The sequence below is a fragment of the Nycticebus coucang genome, chromosome 12, assembly GCF_027406575.1.
Source record: "Nycticebus coucang isolate mNycCou1 chromosome 12, mNycCou1.pri, whole genome shotgun sequence".
Classification (NCBI taxonomy): domain Eukaryota; kingdom Metazoa; phylum Chordata; class Mammalia; order Primates; family Lorisidae; genus Nycticebus; species Nycticebus coucang.
The window spans coordinates 36,378,605-36,402,380 of NC_069791.1; the positions used below are offsets into that span (position 1 = coordinate 36,378,605).

The following is a 23,776-nucleotide window of genomic DNA, read 5'->3' on the forward strand; positions in this document are numbered from 1 at the left end:
AGAATGATGCCTTTTTATTTTTACTACACTGATATGTTAAAGCTATCTTAAGCTTTTCCTTAGTTTTTTTTAACAAATTTGTCTTTTGAAGTTGAGAGTTTGAGCATTCCTAATTCTCATCTACTTTATGCTTTAATTTATAGTACATATGGTGTAATGTTTCTGCTTTTCCCTCTTGGTTCTACCTCACATATGAGGGCTGACAATTAACTTCACAAACTTGCCACCATGCATTTACATTGGAAGCACTGTACAAACAACTCAGTGAGGTTTCCTCACCATGGTATATCAGTGTCTCACAGCTGTGTTCATGTTGACATGTGATGGTGTCTTGCTGAGTGGTGTTCATTATTGTTGTTTTTGTGTGTTGTCGTGAAAATGTCAGAGCTTGATTTAGAGGAATGAACAAACATTAAAATTCTTGTTAAATAGGACAAGAGTGGAAGTGACATCAGGGACATATTAGTCCAAGTTGATGAAGAAAACAGTGTATAAATGGATTAAGCATTTTTCTGAGGGGAGAAAAAGTGTCACTGATGAAGAGAGGTCAGGGCAGCCAGTAACAAGCAGAACTGACAAAAACGTTGCAAAATTTCATCAAATTGTATATCAAAATGTTCAGCTGACTGTGAGAAGCATTGCAGACCAAATAAACATCAATAGAGGAACAGAAAAATCTTAACTGAAATTATTGGCGTACAACTTACGGCTCTTGCATCACAGCCATGCACCAGCTCACGAAGCACTGTCTGTGAGGGAATTGGGGGCAGTAAATAAATAACGGTATCGGATCACCCTCCCTACTCATCTGATGTGACCCTCCATCAGCTGTACTGTACACACCTAATTTTATATGCATTTTTTGCTTTACCTAATGGGAAATGGAGTATTAAAAGGAAGACACTTTGATGTCATTCAGGACAGCAAAGGTAATATGACAACAGCTCTGATGGTAATTTCAGAAATAGAGTTGCCTTTGAAGGGTGGACTAGGTGCTAGCATCAGTGCATAGCGTTCCAAGAGGAGTACTTTGAAGGTGACCATGATGATACTTGGAATGAGGTACATAGCATGAATTTAATTGTCTCACTTCATATACACAATTCAATTTATTGAAATAAAAAATACTATTTCAAGTGGAAAATAGCATTTATTACAATTGGCCTCTAAGTAAGTTGGTTACTTGATGGAGGAAACACTCAAAATAGTTAAGAAAATCTTTTGTAAGAAATGTTTTAACTTTTATTAATTGACCATTATAGAAACATCACAAACATCTTTCTTCACAATTTTCTTTCTATCAAGTTGCATTTCCTTTTTTTTTTTTTTACCCTTACTTCCCTAGTAACCCCTTGGCTTCCTCCTACTTTCCATCATTGCCCCTCTCAAGGTAACTAGAGGTTGATTCACATCTGCCCACCCACACTTTGCTGACATCATAAATTATTTGAATCCAAATAGGCCATGTTTATTAGCTGTGCACTTTACTAAGGCAGCCTTTACAGAAGAGTACTTCATTCACCCATTTTTATTAAAAGTAAAAATGTTTTTGCTGTCAGGGAGGCTGGGTGAGTTAGCCATGATAGTGGACAAGGCTACATTGCTAATATATAAAAATAATAACTATTACTGTTGGTTGAGTGACCCTGGGAAAAGAGCACTACAGAGCTATTTGTTTTTTCCCTCTCACTTGTCATCAGCAAGTGGCTTAAAAGCTTTAGATATTGTTGAGGACCTAAGAGAACCTTTGCAAAGTTAGAAAGACAATTGTCAAGAAAAAAAAAAAAGTAGAAGAAGAAGAAAAGAAAAGCAAGCAAGCAAAGATTAGTTGAGTAATTTTGTCTATGTGTGCTGTTTGGAGATTTTTCATACATTTTAATTTAATAGAAATGAAGCCTTTGTCCTTCACAAGACTATATTCCTTTATGTATCCTCTTTATGGATGCAGCTCACCTGAAGAAGTCACAGGACAGACTGGTAGATAACCAAGGGAACTAAGGATAGTGGATCATCACCATGGAAATGGGTACAGGTACAACTACTACCCTTTGATGAAAACTTTGGATTTCTTGGTAGTGACAGGCAAGGTGAAACATATGTGTGTGTATTCTTTTTGATTTTTGAAGTCCTTTTCTTGAGTTGTTGCCTATTAAGTTGTTATGTCAGTCAGTCTTTTTAGGTGTTACCATGTGCCTAGCATTGTTTTATGTGCTTTATGTACATAATCTAATTTAATTACTACAGCAGACATCAACTAAGTACACTTATTATTCTCTTTTCAGTTGAGTAAAGTGAGGCATAGGGCGTTTAAATTATTTGCCAAAGGTCACAAAACTAGCAAGGAGTCAGGTTGTGTGACATTATTTCTTAAAATATATTCAGTAGTGAAACATAAAGGAGTGTTATGCATGAGGAATAACTCTTTGCAATTACTTGTTGAAATGCTGCCTTAAATAACTTCTGTTATTCTTGCTGGGATCTAAGATTTGAAACAAGAGCAAAAAAAGAGTTGTAGTGTATACAAGAATAGGCAGTTACTTTTCAAGTGACAGAGTGGATGAAAGGATCATTTATTCTGTCATTCACAAATTAAATTTATCTTTCATCTGGAGATTTTGTGTAGAGCATACTGAGGTATCTTGTGAGGAGTCAACCCAGGGTTATTGGCATGTAGCAATGATACCATATTGATTATAGCATATTTAACCATGTGATAAAAAATACTCACCTAAAATGGAGTAACAATGGGTATAATTGAGCAGGTATGTTAATAGTTTCAGCTGGTGCAGCAAGAAAATTTAAGCCTGTCACTAATTACTTAGGTATCCAATATTCCAAACACTGCATATTAAAAATCTCAAAACTTGAGTCAGGAAAAGACATTTTTCCCTCCTTTCTTAACATTAACTTTCAGGTGGAAACAAAACAAGTATTTTGTCAATACTAAAAGCGAAGTATTTCTAGAACTTAGTTGGCTCAATATACTTACATATAAAAATAAAATCCCAGTGCTATGGAATTTCAGATGTGGTTTTATTGTGTGCTGTGTGGTGCAGGTTTTTTGTTGTTGTTGTTAGAGATGGTGTCTCCGCTGTGTTGTCTGGGATGGAGTGTAGCAGCTATTGACAGGTGCGATCCTGGTACCCAGGCACATTTCCTAAAATAACTTGGTATTTCCAGTGGCATAGTCACTGTGGTGCTTGGCTAAGGGGATGTTATAGGCCTTTCTGGTCTTTAGTGTACGAATAATTTTCCAGATATATAAAAATCTTTATTACTTAAACTTTGTTGTTTAGCATTTGACCCAAAATGCTGTCTAGATATGTAGCTACCATCAGCATACACTAAACTTTTACTGATACATGATTTCCAGATTCAGACCAATTCTCACATCCCAGATAATTTTTACTCACTTTGTATATATTGGGTGTGCATTCAGTGGCAATGTGTTAAACTGCAGTGAGGTTTTTGAAGAATAATGTATTTTGTTAAGTATGCTGGCTGACATTCATCCTTTAGTTTCATGGGGCTGGCTATCAGTTGAAAGGCTTCCAAGAGCTGCATATTGAGTTAACAATACCTAATTCTAACAGCCACTATTAGGATTATAGTACCTAATTCCAAAAGAGATTAGCCATCAGAACTATCTATCATATAATTACTAACTAAAGCTAGATGAAGTGGATAAAACAGAACTAAAATTTTTCAAAAGTTTGGCTCTTTAATAAAAGAACTTGTAGTAGTGTGTGTGGTATATTGATGAGAACACTGAACTGGGAATTAGGCTTCAAGTCCTGCCTTTATCTTTAACTAGAGTTCTGATATTAGTCAAGTTATTTAACATTTCTAATTTGTAATTTTTCAGTCTGTAAAATGAAGAATTTTGTCTAAGACAGTACCCCAAATTGTATAGAACAGACATCACCCAACACTGATTTCCTCGGCCAGACATTTAGGTAATGCTTTATAATCCACAACTCACTTTAAAATTGGCAATCTATTAGTACATAAAAAGATTTACACGTTGTTGAAAGGAAATCTAAATATGTTTAGTGTTAATTTTATTTGCATGACAATGGAATGTTTATTTTGTTTATGTAGTCAAATATTTTATGTTCCATTTGTTTCTGATAATGTGCTTTAATAAATTGCTTTTATAAAATGCTCATCTCAATGATATGTAGAGATCTTCCGAGGCCTACAATACTGATTCCATGACATAGAATCTACATATGTTTTTACTTTTTTACTTCAAGGGAGGTCTTGATACATTTTGAACTCTAGCTATATTATTGTTCCTTCTAACAGACGGTTGCCATTTCTGAATGTGTGCACTGTCACATGTCAGAAATAACACAGCTCAGTCTAAGCTACAAAATTAAAGTGTAAACAGCAGTAGATTTGGTGTGACCTAATTCCTGGGATTTTGTTAAAAAATCAAATATCATACATACCTATTTTTGGTTTGTTCGATATTTCAACAAGCTATGGCACAGCAGCTGAAGAGAGATTAAGAAAAGAAAAAAAAAGAAACCTTCATAAACACAAAGCAAAAACCTGAGCTTGTGTGTAAAGCTACTGTGCTGGAGCGAATGTGGTTTAATTCTTGGCACTGGCAGCTTGTTGGAGAATTACAATATGTTGGCATGAGCCTGTACGTCTCATTGTTCCAGATGAGGGAGTCAGTCTTAAGAGTGTTTGGCACTGAAAGGAAAAAGGAGTGAGAGTTGCAGGGAATGCACAGGCCCTAAAGAGGCAGGATGCGGTTGTGACAATGGCTGGCACAGTTGGGGGGTGGGGGCATTCGCTGGTGGGGACTGCCACGGGCATGGGTGTGAGGAAGCATATATAAGCAAAGGAGACGTGGGAGAGGAGGGAAAAACAAGCAGATATATCACAAGGGTCCTGTTGGCAGAAAGAAACCATGATGGTTCAATTAGATTCATCTTAATAGTAATCTGTCCAATGGGGAAGGATATCTTTCATTTCTTGTGTGTATCTTATTTCTTACAGTTTATTTCATTTTCTCTTTTAAAAATATGCATTTACCTTTCCCCTAAAGAGATAGGTCATTGAATGAAGGGAACCTGGTTTTGTTATCCCCCCGTTCTAGTTTCTGACTAAGTGATACTGAGCAAAAAAAAAAATTTTTCTGAGCCTTAGTTTCCTCATCCTGCAAAATGGATATAATCACTGTATATACAAAGCTGACAAGGTTTTTATGCCTGGTAGCACTCTGTAAACTGAAATGCTGTGCAAATAATTATTAGTATTAACTTTCATATTGTATTTTAATATAAAGTAGTTTTTCTTTTGAAGGTACTAATACTCTGGGCTTTGGGAGAGTGAAATCTCAGGTGAAGAGGATGTGAGGAGTTTTAATTTAAATATATTTAAGTTAAAAATGTGATGCGTCTTAACATGAAAATGATGGAAACTCGAGAATGTGAGCATTTGCAAAGAACTAAGCATACAACCTACTATATTCATAGTACGAAATAAAATTCTATGTGTTTTTTAATTTTATTTTAAAAATTGTATGTTTAATAGATAAGGACTATCTCTTTTACTCCATCAGCAGTGAAGCAGCACTTATAGTATTGGGTCAAATTTTATTTTTCTCATATTCACACATTAACAAATGGGTATATTGTAAATTTTGGGCTCCTGCCATTTGGTCTTTGCATTTATAATCATGCATTTTCTATAGAATTTTTATCATTTTCAGAGAAATTCGGTTACTGCTACATGTCCATTTATGGTGCTTATCCTACAATAATTTGTAGGATAATTTCTTACCATTTCCTCAAGAACTACAGTGGAAACAAATTGAGACGGTAGGTGTTGGTAAAACAGGTGATGTTGATTTCCTTGAAGGTCTTTGTTATACAGAGATTCAGACAGAGAAACGAAGTAGGTGATGTACCTAGGATCCATTCCTCCTCACCCCCTCCACCAAAGCTAGCTGGTGTTAGCATCTTGGGAAGAACCCAGGTTGTTTTACTTAATAGCCAGGTATTCCTTCTCTGACATAAGACAATCAAACCATTTTATCATATACTTCTGCTCTATGGTCATAGATAGAATTCTAGGGTGCGAAGTCACATAGTTGGACTGTACTTAAGAATAATGAGAACTGTGGAAAGTTCTACCTCTCAGTTCCACGGTTGCTGTTCCTACATACGTGTTACCCTAGAAATTTATGTTTTCACCTTTTTATTTCAGTGGAGTTAATAAGAATAGCTTTTCCTACTATCTAGGAGTAAAAGGGAAGAATGTGCATGTCTTAGTCCTTTTTGTCTTCATTTGAGATAATTATCACAGGCTAGGTATTTATAAAGAAAGTCCATTTATTTCCCACAGTTTTGAAGTACACTGCTGAGGTGCCAGCTTCTGGTTAGAGCCTCTGGCTGTATTTCCTGTGGTGGAAGGTAGAAGGACAAGAAATTGCCTGTACCAAAGATGGAACTTACGGCCTCAGGCGAGGGGGAAAGGCAGGGTCTCTCTGTGTTGCCCAGGCTAGAGAACAGTGGGATCATCATAGCTCACTGCAACCCCAAATTCTTGAGCTTAAGCAATCTTCCTGCCTCAGCCTGCCAATTAGCTGAGATTACAGGCATGAGCCCAACTAATTAAAAAAAAAAAAAAAAATATATATATATATATGAACTTTTTTTTTTTTGGTAGACATGGAGTCTTGATCTTGCTCAGGCTGGCCTCAAGCAATCCTTCCTCTTTGGCCTCCCAACCACTAGGATTACAGGAGTGAACCACCACCCCTGCCTTGAATTTACAACCTTTTTATTTATTGGCATTAATCCATTCATAAGGGTTGAGGCCTCATGACCCTAAATGCTTCCCATTAATCCCACATCCCAGCACTGTTACATTGGGGATTATGTTTCTAACACTTGATTTTGGGGAGACCCATTCAGACCATAGCCTTCTTCCCTATGCCCCCCAAATTTATGTTCTTCTTACATGCAAAATACATTCACTCCATTCCAATAGCCTAAACAATTTTAAGTTGTTCAGTACCAAGTCCAAAATCCAAAGTCCAGAGTCTCATCTAGACCTGTGATAAGTGAGACTCAAGGCATAATTCATGCTGAGGCAAATTTCTCTTCAGCTGTGAGCCTGTGAAATAAAAATAAGTTACTGAATTAAAAAATAAAATTGATGGGTTAAGCATAGGAGAGACATTCCCATTCCAAAAGGGAGATATAGGCAAGAGGAAAGGTTTAACTGGTGCCGAGTAAGTGCAAAACCCAGCAGAAAAAAATATTGAGTCTTAAAGCTGGAGAATAACCTTCTCTGAGTCCATGCTCTGAATCCTGAGTGCCATGGGTGGGAACTGGGCCCCCAACGCTTCTTGCAGCTCACTGCTAGTTTCTCCCCATACACAACATGCCCCAGTTCTCACAAGTTGGAGTCTCGTGCCTGCAGCTCTCCCAGGCTACTGCTGCATGCTGGCAACTCTGCAGTTTTGGGGTCTCTGCAGCATTCTCAACCTCCCAGTTCCACCAGGGCACTGCACTTAGTGGGGGGTTGTCTGTGGTAGTGATGCCCCTGCAACAAGTCTTTGCATAGGCCTCCAGGCTATTCACTACATGGTTTGAAATTTAGGTGGAGGTCAGTCACCATGGCCCCATGCTTATACACTCCTGCACATCTGCAGTCAGCACCACGTGGATACTGCCACGGTTTACGGCTTGTACCTTTCAGAGCAGTGGGTGGAGCTATACTTGAACTTGACTGAGCCACTGCGGGATACCAGAGGGCTGTGCTGGAATGCAGGCAGCCCAATTCCTGGGCCGTGGGCATCAAATGCTGTGATCTCTTGGTCAAATCTTTGAAAACCATGCCCTCACATCCCTGCTCTGGGCCTGCGATGAAAGGGGCTGCCTTAGAGTTCTCTGAAATGCCTTCCAGAGATTCATACCTAGCACCTGGCTCTCTTATATCCATATTAATCTCTTTAGCAAAAGATTGTGTTGGCCACACCCTTGGTTTGCTGTCCTAAGCACTTCATCTTCCTCTTTACATAGCCAGGATGCAGTTTTTGAATCTTTCCATTCTGTTTCCCTTTTAATAATAAAGTCAATCTTCAGATAATTTCTCCCTGTTCACATCTTACTCTGTGCAGTTAAAGGGAGCCACCCAGCGCCTCTAATATTTTACTCACAAAATTCTTCCATTTCCCCCTTCCATAAAGCCTTTGAGCATAGACATAATTCAGCCAAATTCTTCGTCCTGGTTACAGGATCGCCTTTACTCCTTGTTCAATATCTTGCTTCTCATTTCCATCTTAGCCGTCGCCAGAAGTTCCCTTAATGTTTTCTCTTCGAGGAAATCTAAGATTTTTCTGGCTTGTTCCTCCAAATTCTTCCAGCCTCTACCCATTACCTCGTTTCAAGGCCACTTCCATATGTTCAGCCCTTTGTGACTGCAGCCTTCCCACTCCTTAGTACCAATTTTCTTACTCTATTTTGTGTTGCTAGACAGACTTATCACAGACTGGAAGATTTATAAAGAAAATGAATTTTTTTCTTACAGTTTTGGAGGCTGGATAGTCCAGTATTAAGGTACCAGCATGTGGCAAGTAAGGCCCTTCTTGCCTCTTCCCGTGGTGGAAGGCCAAGGCCATGGGAGAGTGAACTGGCAGTCTAAGGCCTCTTTATAATAAGCATCAGTCCATTCATAGGGGTGAAAGTTTCTTGACCTATATATCTCCTGTTAGGCCCCACCTCCCCACGCTTTTCCATTGAAGGTGAAATTGGCAGTACATGCTTTTGGAGAGGTCCATTCTAATCATAGCAGTGTGTGTGCTGGAAAGAACAAAAACTTTAGTATTCAGTGTTGCAGCCTTACCAGGTATGTACCTTACCAATCTGCTGATTGGCTGGATTTGGGGTGGAATCATCAGGTCTTCTTATGCTGAGTCAGTTCCTGGGTAAGGGTGACAAGACTGGTTGAGTCAGTTCTTTAGTATGAGCTGCTAATCTGGGTGGGTCAGCCTGTTGGCTGGAACGCAAGGCCTGGAAGATATCTCAAAAACTAGCTAGGTTTCACAAGGGTGATTTTATCTCTGGGGGCAATAAAGAAAGTGAAGACCATTAGCCGTATGACTCCTGAGTAGTATGCAATTATAGGAAAACAAAATAGGGAATAACAACTGGTTTTACATATATTTATATATATATATATAAATTGTATATAATTTCCCCATCACACAGTTGCCACCTTGTGGCTCTTTATTAATTTTATAGAGAAGGTTCACAATACATTAAATTTAGCACATATTGGGCAAGTCATGATATTTCTATAAGCTTTGGCCTTTTTTTCTTTTTCTTTTTTCTTTTGTTTTGAGAGAGTGTCACTTTGTCCTCCTTGGTAGAGTGCCTTGAGCATCATAGCTCACAGCAACCTCAAACATTTGGACTCAAGTGATTCTCTTACCTCAGCCTCCTGAGTAGCTGAGACTGGGCGCCAGCCACCAATGCCTGGCTTTTTTTTAGAGATGGGGTCTCCCTGTTGCTCTGGCTTTTTTTTTTTTTTTAGAGACGGAGTCTCAGTCTTGCTCAGATTAGTCTCAAACTCCTGAGCTCAGGCGGTCTACACACCTCGGCCTCCCAGAGTGCTAGATTACAGGTGTGAGCCACCATGCTTGGCCAGCTTTGGCTTCTTAACTGTAAAACTGGCATATGAATATTTAATTCAGAAGATTATCTTGAGGAATTTGCGATACAACATGTAAAGGACCTGGGACCCTGCTGAGCACTTAGCACATAAAACACTAGTTAACACTAGTTATCATTGTCATTTTGTCAATAAAGAGAATAGGACAGTGTAGCAAAAAAAAAAACATTTCGTTCAAGACCTCCGTAAGGCTGGTTACATTTTGTGAAATATTTTTTCCTTTGTGCTTCTCCTTTGTTTTTCTTTTTGGTTTTTGGGTGTTTTTTTGTTTGTTTGTTTGTTTTTTCTTGTAACATACATGTAATAACATAATCCAAGTCTTCTGTTGGTTGCTGTGGTTAAATAAGAGAATACAGGTGAGAACATAGAGCATAGTTCCTGGCACACAGGCCTACTCAATAAATGTATTTGACTCTAAATTTAAAATATATATCTCAAATACATTTTATAGGTATCTTAAAATGTGTCTTTATTCATCCCCAGACATGACAAGCCTGAGTTAGCTATGTTTCTGATTTTACATTTTTCCAAATAATTTAGTCTTAAAGAAGTCATTCATTTTTTTTTTTTTCTACCGTGTATGCTAAAAGTCAGGTACTTGAAAAAACTGGCTCTGTCTACAAGCTTTATATCTTTATGCTAGTTAATAAAGAGGCCAGGAATGTTCTGCAGGTTTCAGAAATCTGGCTGCTGTTTCTTTAACTCTGAAACTTAGACAGAAGACTTCTGTTTCTTTATGAGCACACTACAGTGAATATTTTGTCTAGCTGCAGGGGGAAAGCTTTGTTGTGAACTTTGCAGACAATAGCCTTAAAAGTAAAATGGTCTGCTTTTGGTGCCTGGAGGTTCAGGGGCCTATTGTTAGCGCACAAAGGATTGCTATTGCTGCATTCCTGCCTTGCAAAGGTTTGTTAGCTTTTAATGACTGACAGTACTCTATTGCAAATACCATATTGGCTGCGCCCTGTTTACATGCTACTCAAGAATTTTTGTAGAGTGCTGGAAAAAAGACACAGTGGTGTGTGTTTGACCTACTCTGATAAGGTTGAAGAAATAATTTCACTCACATAGTATTTACTGGGAAGGTAGAAACGTTAGAAATCTTTACAGAAGTATTTTAAAGTTACTTTTAAAGCCTCAATGAACAGAAGTATTGATTACAGCATGAAGATAGTTACTGCGTTTTACCGCCCATGGAATTGCCGTTTCTATTTTGGAAACAATATGATATGTAATAGAAATAGGGATATTTTAAGAAAAAGCAAAAGTAAATTCTTCAGAATCTTTTTTTCCTTAAATGTGAACACCAGAGACCCACATTTTGTTAAAAAGGAAAAACTGCATTCCACAGGTAAATTTGCATATAGAAGCTATTGTCTACCGTTAGGTTACATGGGGTGAACTGAAGTTCCTGTGCAATTTAAAATAGTGTGCCGTTTAAAATTGTACACGAAGTTTCCGGCCACCCTGTGTAGTTGCACCATCCAGATAGACTGCAGAAAAGAGGAATCATTCAGAGCTTGTCACCCTTTTATTATCCACAAGTTTTTGACATCTGAAAAAGAAGTCTCCAAGGAAATTGCACCTCTGCTGTGTTGAAAGCTGTACAGAGACTTTGGGACTCTGATAGCCGATGGCTGTATAGTGTTAGCTAAAGATGATGATAAAGACGATGAGGACTCCCTAAGATGCATTTTACTATGGGGAGAATTTGCCGGATTCTAACAATCTTATGGTCTCTAGGCCACACAGTCCCCTTAGTAAGTTAACATGTGCTCCGTTTATGCGCCTGGTAGGGGGTAAACAAATGCCTGAACTAACACAAACGCACACGAAAACACCCAGGCAGGGAACGGCAGTGTCCATGCTACTCACCAGTGTACGTGTCTAGATCACCACCTCGGATCTAGACACTGAGTGTGGAGTCTGTTACTTGGATGGAGCACACTGGGACGCTTATCTGTCAGGACATTCCACTTCTAACTGAAAGCCGTGCTTATCAGGGCTTTGAGACCCTTGTAATTGTGTGCCCATCTAAATGCTGACAAGAATACACAATTACAGTGCTCAGAACTGAGTGTAACATGTGGCAGTTTTGATCGGTGTTTATATTTATTTATATCTTACAATTCAACACAAAATGAAAAGTCACCAACACGTGACATACAGAACCAAGTATGAGACGACAACAGGACCTTGTTCTCTAAAATGTATGTGCCCTGTCCCGACACAGGGCATTGTCAAGGAGTATGAAAGAAGCAAATGATAGGTTCCCCTTAGAAGCATTGCTCACTTCTGTAGGTTTTGCGATCTTTTGAAAGCTTCTTGTATACCAACTTTTCTCTTCTCTTTTTCTTAAAGGGTTCCCAATTCTGGCAAATCTTGCCACACAGTGTGCTTACCACCACACAATGTTAAACACATATTATAAACCGGATGTAATTGTAAACACACAGAGGGATATAATTACATGTAGCAGATTTAAGAGCTAATACTTTGCTTTTTTTTCTCTGCATTTTATCAACATAATTATTTTTTGACTGCAAACTAACACCCTGAAATTGACAAAGATCCATTATAGCAAGAATTTGTGCACCCAATTGAAAAACAATGAACCTCAGGTTTATAGTGAAGGAACTCAGGGAATTTTACCCCAAAATATGACCCCTGGGTATTTTGAATTAAGGCTCCTCTGGATAAAAAGGCATTAGAAGGGGCTTTCCCTCCATACATGTGAACCAGACTGACCCGATCAAAAGATCAAAGGGGCAAGACTTCTCTTCCTCTCCCCGTTACTTCAGTATACTGAAGGGGGAAAAAAAATCAAGACTACAACCAGACCTGACCCACATCATCTAAATACAGTATAATACCTGTCCCTCGGGTCAAATTAATTTGCAAAGAGGAACTTTTGCAAGTCACTTTGTTTCCCCCATCTATTTGTCTTCCCTAGCACCATTTGTCACCCTAAACAGAATTATCCGCGTTCCTCATTTTCTCCCCACACCTCTAAAATGTGTGTATAAAAATATGTGGATCCCAGTGGGATACTGAGTAATCACTCTGTGATTCTCCCCATGTGCATGGTAAATAGACCTTTCTCTTATTTATCTGACTTCATTGTGAGTTGATCTGTCAAGGAACTTCCAGGGGAAAGGGCAAATTTCCCCTCACCTCTATAAAACGTACCATTGTCTTAAAGAATTAGTATGGCTTTGTTCTGCAAGAGGAAAAAGCTAATGATTTTGAAACAGCAGGTGACAAAACACAATCTTTTTTTCTGTCCCTGGTATCATTTTTTTTGACAAAGCCATTATGAGCTGGGGCTGGAATAGGGATGGCCTTATTTTTAACAGAGAGACTTTTAATGAGCTTCATTGTAAAGATAGTCATGTGGACTTGCTTACATTTTTTTTTTTTTTTCTCCTTTGCCTAGAAACCCCCAGTATTGAAAAGCTACTCTCCAAGGACTGGAAAGACAAGCTTCTGGCCATGGGATCAGGAAACTTTGGTGAAATAAAAGGTAATGTGTATGTAATTATTTTGATCTAAAATGTGCCAAAATGCAGGTGATATTTAGGACCGTCAATGGTGATAAAGTACTTCTGCTCCCAGCCCATCCTGCTTTTCATTCTCTGTTTGGTATTCTTTCTGTTTTGAAAAGGCAATTTTTCAAGGTTCTTATTTTTTCTCTTTGTGCCTTACAGACTAAACGGTCTGTTGTTTTTAACAGAGTAACTCCGCTGTGCCTTTAACAGGCTTGGGTTTTCATCTTTTTTTATTTAAATAATTTACTATTTAAGTAGGAATGAACCTATAGCAAAGTTAAAAGCTGCATCTGTATAAGGTGGTTTCATACATTCTACATAATGGAAGTGCATAATTTGCTTTTAAAACCAGAAAGAAGAATGGGAAAGGCATAAAAAGGGTAATTTTATACCATGAAGGGCAATGGTTTCGCTTTGTTTGAATTAGCTAATTACATCCAACTAAGAGAAATTCTATGTAGAGTAGATACTGAATATACATATCTAAATAAACTTCGGCTAATAACAAGAGGGAAAGTTTTAATTTCCTCATATAAATACACAAGCAATTGATACCTTAGATTGAAAATGTGTTGTCTCAGACACGGTGGACAGCTGTGGTTTTCCTTTTTCACTCTGTCACCCTGGGTAGAGTATCCTGGTATCACAGCTCACAGCAACCTCAATCTTTTGGGCTCAAGTGATCCCCTTGCCTCAGCCTCTGGAATAACTGGGACTACAGGTGGCCACTATAATACCTGGCTTTTTTTAGTAGAGACCGGGTCTCACTCTTGCTGAGGCTGGTCTCCACTCCTATCCTCCAGGGATCTACCAGCCCCGGCTTCCCAGAGTGCTGGGAGGAAGGGCCTGAGCCACCACTCGTGGCCCATCTACGGTTTTCTATGTGTTGCTAATAGGACACTTAGGATTCTGAGTTGTAAGGTTAGATTAATTTTGAGAAACTCAAGGTACTTAGTCATCTTTCATTTTTAATTTATTTATTTGAGTTATAGACTCACTCTGTTGCCCCAGCTTAGAGTAACTTGACATCAGCCGACCTGACAGAAAACTCTATAAACTCCTGGGTTCAAGACATCTTCCTGCCTCAGTGTGCTAAATAAATGTGACTACAGGTGCCCGGCCACAGTGCCCAACTACTTTTTCTATTTTTAGAAGAGACAGGGTCTCTTTCTTGCTCAGGCTGGTCTCAAACTCCTGAGCTGAAGCAATCCACCTGCCTCGGCCTCCCATTGTGCAAGGATTACAGGCAGGAGCCTAAGATACTTACTCAACAATATTAAAATACTTACCTATGTATTACTGTGTATACTTTTGGTAGGGCCTGATACATACTTAAATCTCACCACATTTATATTCCATATAGTATGTAGAGATATGTATATAGATAACGTTTTTGCACGTGTATGCCTGTGCAAGAGTTCTCCCAGTGAGAGAGGCCATTGACTTCCTTAAGTCTCTATTGCATCATTTTATCCTGGAGAAAAACAAATTACCAGTCTTCTCGAGTGTTTGGCCTCCATCACATCAACATCTGGGTACTTGGTAGGGCAGCGCCTGTGGCTCAGTCGGTAAGGCGCCGGCCCCATATACCGAGGGTGGAGGGTTCAAACCCAGCCCCGGCCAAACTGCAACCAAAAAATAACTGGGCGTTGTGGCGGGTGCCTGTAGTCCCAGCTACTCGGGAGGCTGAGGCAAGAGAATCGCTTAAGCCCAGGAGTTGGAGGTTGCTGTGAGCTGTGTGAGGCCACAGCACTCTACCAAGGGCCATAAAGTGAGACTCTGTCTCTACAAAAAAAAAAAAAACATCTGGGTACTTGGAAATGTCCAGAAAATGTTTGACTGAATATTTCATTTTTCAAGCAGATCATTTGGAATTACTTGTGTTCAGGCTGTATGGAAATGAGTCAGAGGAATAATCAATGTGCTTTAAAGAGCTTAAAGACAAAGGTTAAAGGGAACGGAGAAGTTTCCTCTTCAGAGACAGGAGTCCCTTTGCATTGTTTTGGTGGACTTTAACCCACTTACACATGAGGCACAGGATATCTTCTCCAAGGTTCCTTTTTCTCCACTCACCTAGGTGATGACGGAGAGCAGAGCAGACTGACTGCCTCTCCCAAGCCCTGTGATCTCATTTCTTTGGAGGACAAACATTTTTTTTCCCCCTCACTTGTTTTCCTTCTCAAATCCAACTTAAAAGCAGCCGCACCATTGATGGCAAGCTTAGAGGACCGCTCAGCTGTCCTTTCAGGCTTACCTGGGGGGTTGGTTTAGGAAGCTACCCTCAGACCACAAGAGAAGTGTCTGTCTTTACTTTTGAGTTTTTTAAGATGCACATTCAGAGCACAAGTTTGGTTATTGTCCTCTGGTTCTGTTCAAAAAGCTGTTTTCTGATGCGTTTTAAAAGCAACTGTAGGCCTTTCTTCTGTTAGGGACATGGTTATTAGGTGTTCCGCCCTGGTTTGGCAGTAAACTGGAGAAACTGTGCTGGGTTACTTTTCCTTGTGACTGCCCATGACAGTTGCAATTACTACCCATTGTTCATAGGTGGTTGAAAAGTGGAAAGTATACAATAGTGTACTGCCCTGTGGGTGTGAATGAATTTGACTTAAAGGTTCTTGGGGGGTCGGGCAAGAAGATTATGGAGTGCCCAGGAATGTAGTTTTTCATGCCACTTAGAAGTTAGACAAGAACAATGGCTTAGTTGTTTGGGCAGCTACTTTAATGAGGCAAGTGAAGGTGTAAGTCTTTGGTGTCATGCACTGTTTTTTGTTGGAGGAGGGAAGGATAAATGTGAGCATTCTTTAAAATCTGAAAATAGTGATTTATTGAATTATTAGGTGATATATGAATGATAATTTAAAATAATGAATTTGAAGAGAACCTTTGCATATGTTCGGATGTTTTCAGCCTTGGTAGTATTTGCAGGGTCTCATGGTGACCTGAAACTTTTCTCCTCCGTTTATACTGGTCAGTTTTCATGTAAGTTTTAATTAGTCCCAGGAAACGTGTGAGTGAATGAGTGTGTGTGTGTACGCGTGCCCTTTTTAAAATACTTTAGAACATAGGCAAGTGAGGACGATGCCTGTTCTTAGGTGCCAGTGTTACATTGCTATCAGGGAATTACTTTCAGGTCATTTGGATAAAAGAGTCACAGCTGAGAAAAGTTTAGGGAAGTGTTTCTTACTATAAATATTTGAAAAGTAAAAATGATAAACCTTTTAATGTAGGAGAAATAAATAGCTTTGGATTTAGATAGTTTAACTGTCAGCCAATAGTTGTTATACCCACTTAAGTGAGCCTCATTTTTCTTTTTGCTTTTTTTTTTTTTTTTTTTGTAGAAACAGAGTCTCACTGTACCGCCCTCGGGTAGAGTGCCGTGGCGTCACATGGCTCACAGCAACCTCTAACTCTTGGGCTTACATGATTCTCTTGCCTCAGCCTCCTGAGCAGCTGGGACTACAGGCGCCCGCCACAACGCCCGGCTATTTTTTTGTTGCAGTTTGGCCGGGGCTTGGTTTGAACCCGCCACCCTCGTCATATGGGTCCGGCGTCCTACTCACTGAGCCACAGGCGCCGCCCCAGCCTCATTTTTCAAGAAACAAAATGAGTTAGTAAAGGTTACCCTCTTCTAGGAATGTTAAAATGATTATTCATGTTGGATTATCTTACCTGTTAGAATATATACCATATAGAATATATACCAATAGTTGGGTTATAAAGCTAACATTAGAAACAATCCTCTAACAAACACATAAAAAAGACACTAAGTCCAGTTTTGCAGAACAAAACAGACTAAAAATTTCTGCCAACAGCAGTCAATATATGCTGTAAACTGATTAGCTGCCTGATGGAATTAGTTGTTACTGCTTTTCTAATCAGCCATGTAATGTAACAGGCCAGTTCATCAAGTTTTTTTCCCTTATCTATAGTAGAAGCTGTGAGTAACAGTGGTGTGTACAGTGAATAAATATCATTTATAGTCTCCTAGTTAGTAAGAAGACGGGAAAACAAGTGCTTGCACTCCTGTTGGCAATCGTGAGTGTCACATGCTGATTCAGCATGCAATTTCATTGCACTGAAGGTCACTGGGTGGCCACCTCACCTGAGGACAGTATCTGGGGATCTATGGCAGCCTTAACTAATCTAAACAAATGATTTGTTTTTCAACAAAGTTCATTTGTATTTTGCTGACTTGATATTTGTTTACAGAATTATAACGCAAATATCTGCATGCAAAATACTCTCAATTATTTCTGTCTTGGTGAGGTTATAAACACAAAGCAATGTTTGGAAGATTCTTCTGCCAGGTCACTCAGAAAATTCTAGATCAGTTTCTCTACCAGCCAATCTGAAGAACTTTTTAGAGCCTGGTTGTTTCCCCTTGGTCTCTCTGGAAGATAGACCCTCTTACCCTGGTCATAGTGCATTCATTTAGATCCATAAAGTGTTGAATCTGAATGTAAGGAAAGTGCCAGCTGCATTTTGGTATAATAAAGAAATAGGCTTGTTTTGAACGCTCTAAACTTGTCTTTTCGGAAAGATAAGGCATCAAGGCAAGCACTTGTAATATTGCCAATAAAAGATTCAATAAAATAATTCATTTAACAATAGCAGAGCTCATGAATGAAAGACACATTAATTCTGGATCCTTGAGTGTGGTCTTTGACTGAATCCTTTTAATAAAGGGATTTGTTCTGTGAAGTTTGGATTCGGTAGAAGGGCTCTGGAGGGCCCTGTAGCCTTGAGGCCACAGATTCCTCACCCCTGATTGGTAACATATAAAATTTGAGATGAAAACATATGTAGATTCAATATTTGGCTTGAAAAAAAATAATTCTTCTTAAATAACATTATGAAATTTGAAAATAAGCAGACTTGGATTAGGAATCAGAAGCCAGGTAAACAAAATCCAGGCAATCCTTGGCATTTTATAAATTTAAAACTTGGAAATTAATATTTCAGCATTTTGGTATGAAAGCATTTATATCACTTTGAAGGCTGTTTTAAACCCATTCTTTTAAAATCCAACAACAGTGTAAGAGTCACGTGATTTGTTAATAGTAAGCTTGTCATTATTACCTTTGTATATTAACCTAAAGCGTTTCTATCTGCACACTTTTGCAAAGGGGTTGGAAATGTTGATTATTTTCTGAGAGAACTGTTAGATCTGGAATTTGTTCAATACAAAAGTCAGCCATAAGGAAGGTACATAACATGTAGTCATTTACTTCTAAATAGAGTAAATGTTTAATGTTTTTATCTCCACTAAGCGTGTTTTATAGTTCTCTGTAGTTGCGTATGAGTAATGTTTCCACTTTTTTGTAAAAACTACTTCTTAAGGACTAAAGAAAGACTTCTGGATCACAGAATATAAGTTTTCAAAATCAGTTTGGCAGTGTCTATAAAAACAAAAAGTGACTACATTTTCCATAGACCAGCGACTTGCCCTGTCTCAGAATGCCGTGCCCTCATGCCAGGGCATAAACAAAGCTAGTGCTGGGAAGAGAATGATCAGCCACTGGGTCACAGTTGATCAGGATCTTGATGGTCTGTCCAGTTCACCAACTAGTAAGTTTTACATACTCCGTACTTGTTCAGGCACAAAGCAGTCATTGAATAATGTGTGTTTTAAACATAATGTGAAAAACTCAACTCTTACATGTTTAATTTGCATCATATATTTGAAAAACTAAAATGCTCTCCTCAATATTTTTCTAATTTAAACATGCATTCATTCATTCATTTAAAAAAATACTCCCTTGTTTGAGAGTTATAAAAATTATAAAATTAAAATAATTTTTAAAACTTTGTTTTCTTATAGATGTGATAGACTCCAACACTTGTTCAAACACGTCCAGATCACTGGATAATGCCACTGATCTAAAGCCTTTTTCTGTTTTATACTAACATTTCCTAGGGAAGCACAGTATTTCCTTATCTATTCCTTTTTTTTTTTTTTTTAGTTGCAGATTGCTATGATTGCACCCCATATCCTAAACATCTTTCCTACAGGCACCTTGTAAATATCCTCTTTGAACAATTTTTGTGACAAAGTCATTTTATGTTGATTTTACATATGAGGAAATTAAGATTCAGAGAGATTAATTATCCCAAACCATATACTGTAGCTGGGGCAAAGATTTGAACCAACTTCTGCCTTGCTTCAAAGCCTGTATTTTTACGTGTCGCTCGGCAGTCTGTCTGCAGTAAAAATGGACTGGGTAATTTCTAAAATCCTTTAGAAGTTGGTAACAATTCTAGACCCAGGATACCTGGATAAAGGACCCTATAATTTCACCCAAGATTGTGTGTCCTCAGATCTGTCCCTAGCATGCACATTGTTTTGTATTTTTGGGCTATTTACATATTGGCTGTTCCCTTATAGACGGTCTCATTTTTTGTTGGCCAAAAATTGGGAAACTGCCTCATATTTGGGTGAATGAATCACAAATAAAAAATTGCCATATGTCAAGATGACTATTATTAACTGTATTCTAAATGCAGCAAATTTAATGTGATAGTTTAAATAATGGCTTTTAAATTTTAAGTACAGTAAGTAAGTGAATAGAATAGTTTTAGAAAAGTCTTTAAAATTACAGTCACCATTAAAAGTCATATTAAGATGTTATATAAAAGAGCCATACTTAAAAAAAAAAAAAAAGAAAGAAAGAAAAGGTAGCAAGAATGACTTTTGCTTTTACTACAAAAATTATAATATGTACGTCTATTTCATAAAATCCCAGAAACAGTGCATCCAGTTTTGGGGGTTCAGTGATAAATACAGCAGCTTATAGAGTATATGATTTCAAACTAATGGCGGTCACCCTTAAAATTGAATGCTTTTCTGTGTTAGATGTATTTTAATCTAAGCCAAGCCCACCTTTGAAGATGTTGAATCAAAAGATATTTTGCTTATTTTTGATACAACTTGTTCTGTCAAAAACAGTCAGCATACATGATAGTGTTAACAGTGTAAGAAGTTATCATTTAATTCACACTCATATAATAAAATGTGATATTCCTTATATAATTTTAAGTGACTTCAACTTCTGAGGCATATCTATGTAGTAGTAAAAAATATGTAGCTAAATCTCATAAAAGGTTAACTAAAGTGTTCTTAAACGAAAAGGATGGGTTAATAAGTATTTACATATTGAATAAGCTAAAACCAAATAACTCCTTTTAAGAATTGAAGTAATACCATTTTCATTCATCCCTTTTGAATGATGGTTCTGCCTTTCCTCTCTTGGCGGCTAAGACTTCTGAAAGCTTTACTTACAGATTTAGAATAACTTATTCGTTTTTATTCATGATATTTTCAGTTTGTTCAATAAAGACTGTTATCTGTTGTGCCATGTGCTAGCTCTGTAGATAGAATAATAGCAAATACAGTAGACAGATTCTTGCCCCCCTGGAGCTTACAGTCTAGTAGTAGCTCTTTACCAGGCAGAATTTCACTTTGTTTTATTCATTTATTTATTTATTAATTTAGACAGAGTGTTACTCTGTTACCTAGGCTAGAGTGTGGTGGCATCAGCCGAGCTCATAACAACCTCAAATTCCTGGGTTCAAGCGATCCTTCTCAGCCTCTCGAGTAGCTAAGACTACAGGTGCCCACCACAATGCTCAGCCATTTTTTTTTTCTATTTTTATTTTACTTATTTGTTTGTTTATTTGCTTATTTTTGATACAGCCTGGCATTGAGAGCTATGGTATCATCATAGTTCACGGCAACCTCAAACTCTTGAGCTTAAGCAATCTTTTAGACCTGAGCTTCCTAAGTAGCTGGGACTATAGGTGCCCACCACAACACCTGGCTAGCTTTTCTATTTTTAGTAAAGACTGGGTCTCAGTTTTGCCCAGGCTGGTCTGTAACTCCTGAGTTCAAGGGCTCCTCTTGCTCTGGGCTCCCAGTGTGCTAGCATTACAGATGGGAGCCGCTGCTCCTGACCAGCAGGCAGAATTTTAAAAGCAACACAGTGAATGATGCTGATTGGAAGTAACAACATTTCAATAAGAAAAATTAAACCAAACGGTCACACTAATAGTCTTAAGAAACACGAATAAAACAAACAAACAAAATCCTAGGAAAGGTTGTTGCTTTGACACAAAGAATTAAATGATGATTTACTTGAGAGAAAAACATTTAACCTCTGGTTTACTTTTAGCCCTGAAGTTCTAAGACAGTTTGCCCCTTGAGTGGTTTTACTTTTTACCGTTCTTTGATTTGCATACTTTGTGATGATTCGATTTCAAGACATTTCCTGCTTTTTTTGTTTGGGTGGAATAGAAAAACATTGGAAGACCCCAGCTTCTGTGTATGTTTTTCATATTATTTTAACACACTTGAGATCATCCTGGCTTCAAGTAAGCCTAATGAGGGTTATCCTTGTACTGCAGTATCAGCTAATCACAGACTTTTCTCACTTATTCAGTTTTAAAATTTATTTTATTCATTCAACAAGTTGGCACTGTTTTTTAGGCACTATCCTACAGATATGAAGATACTATGTTGAACAAAACAGATCAGTTCCTATTACCATAAAGCTTATACTGTACTGGAATATTTTGTATAATGCTGACTACTGTCACCAGTATAAAAATTGGATGGTATCATGGAAAGTGGGGTGTGGTGGCGTATGTTATTTCAATGTTCAGGGAAGGCTCTCTGAGGAGCTGGCCTTGTAAGTAACTATCTTGGATGGATCTGAGTGTCTGTGTTTATTTATTATCGTTTTCATTTAAATTTAAGCTCTATGAAGGTAAGAATTCTTTTCAGGCTTTTAGTTGTGGTATCTTAGAATAGAGTGAGATGCGTGTGATATATGCTGAATGCATGATAGGTAAGTCATTTGACATAGTTTCAACTGAGTGTGATTTTGCTCTACAAGAGGAAATTTGGTAATGTCTGGAGACATTTGGGGGTGACAAAACTAGGGGTGGTTGGCTCAGTGCCTATAGCACAGTGATTACAGCACTAGCCACATATGCTGAGGCTGGCGGGTTCGAACCCAGCCTAGGACCTAAGCAACAATGACAACTGCCACAAAAAATAGCTGTGCATTGTAGCAGGCACCTGCAGTCCCAGCTACTTGGGAGGCTGAGGTAAGAGGATCGCTTAAGCCCAAGAGTTTGAGGTTGCTATGAGCTGTGATGCCATGGCACTCTACCGAGGGTAACATAATAAGACTCTACCTCAAAATAACAAAAAAAATAAATAAACAAACAAACAAAAATATAGAAGTGGTGGGGACCCCACCTGCATCTGGAGGATAGAGGCCAGAGATGCTGTACAGATAGTTCCCCACAAAATTATTTGTCCTAAAAAATGTCAACAGCTCTGAAGGTTGAGAAACCTTGATCTAGGAGAAGAGTTTTCTGAGGAAAGCAATTGACAGCCAAAGGCCCCATGGTGAGAATGAGTTTGCACATTGATATTAGAAAAACTACAAGAAACATATTGTCAAGCGAGAAAATGGGAACAGATGATCCAGGAAATAAGAAGACAAGGACCACACCATTCAGGGCTTTGTAAGAGCAGGAGTCTATATTTCATTCCATGTATAGAAGAAAGCCCTGAAATGATTGTACACAGATGTGTGGCATCATTTGATTTACCTTTATAAGAAGATCATTCTGGACATTTATTTGGAGAGTCAATTTTAGTAGGGGAAGAATCGGAAGTTGGCACAGTGTTTAGAAGACTATTGCTGTAGTCAAGGCAGGAGATGATGGTGGCCTGGATTAAGGAGCAGTCGTGGAAATGAAGATGGATGGGCTAATTTATAATATGTTTGAGGGTCAGTAGATCTCCAGTGAATTATAAAGGGAAGGAGGCAGCAGTCAAGAAAACTGAAGAACATCTGGATTGGGGCTTAGCAGGTATGGCCAGTGATCTCTCTCCCTGAGACGTGCAAGACTGAGGCTGGTCCCCTTTCCTCAAGACTTCTGTCACATATATTCAGGAATGTTCTGATGTGAGCTGCTTCTATGGAACCTCTAGAAATAGAAATGTATGCTGAGCCTGGTAGTTATCAGGCAAGAGGAAGACTAAAACAATGTTCTTATCTCTCCAGCAATCTTCTTTCTAAGGGGAATGAAGTGGGATTAACATAAATGAAACAAACACACAAGAGTGTAAGTAACTGAAACACGAAAATAAATTACTATCCGTCACCCACGCACAAATAGACTCATGCCCTAAGATATCTGAGTCAGATGGACCAGGTCCATACACACATCACTGTGTCTCCATAGTATTATATACTAGTATGACTCTTAAAAATCTGAATCCCGGTAAATAAACAGTAGCTCTTCTTTTTCGTTGAGAGGCCTCGGGGTTTTCTGGGGATCTAGTTAATATTCCTTTTGTCTTTTTAAAGTCTAGGATGTTTTGTGATTCTTGCTAATTTCTCCAGTGTTCACAGACAACTTATCAGGCCCATTCTGGCCACTTGGAGATCATTATGAATAACATGATAATTTAGAGATGAATCTATGGGACTGAATCTTTCATTGTATGTTGGTAT

General features: G+C 38.4%; 1 protein-coding gene across 3 annotated transcripts in view; it reads left to right on the top strand.

Annotated features, from left to right (window-relative positions):
- SOX5 (SRY-box transcription factor 5) overlaps positions 1-23,776 on the top strand; it is a 439,900-nt gene that overhangs the window by 188,748 nt on the left and 227,376 nt on the right. For all 3 annotated transcript variants that reach the window (XM_053556184.1, XM_053556185.1, XM_053556186.1), the window contains one exon: positions 13,136-13,222. In XM_053556184.1, the coding sequence (XP_053412159.1) occupies positions 13,136-13,222 (87 nt within the window). The remainder of the gene's footprint in view (positions 1-13,135; positions 13,223-23,776) is intronic.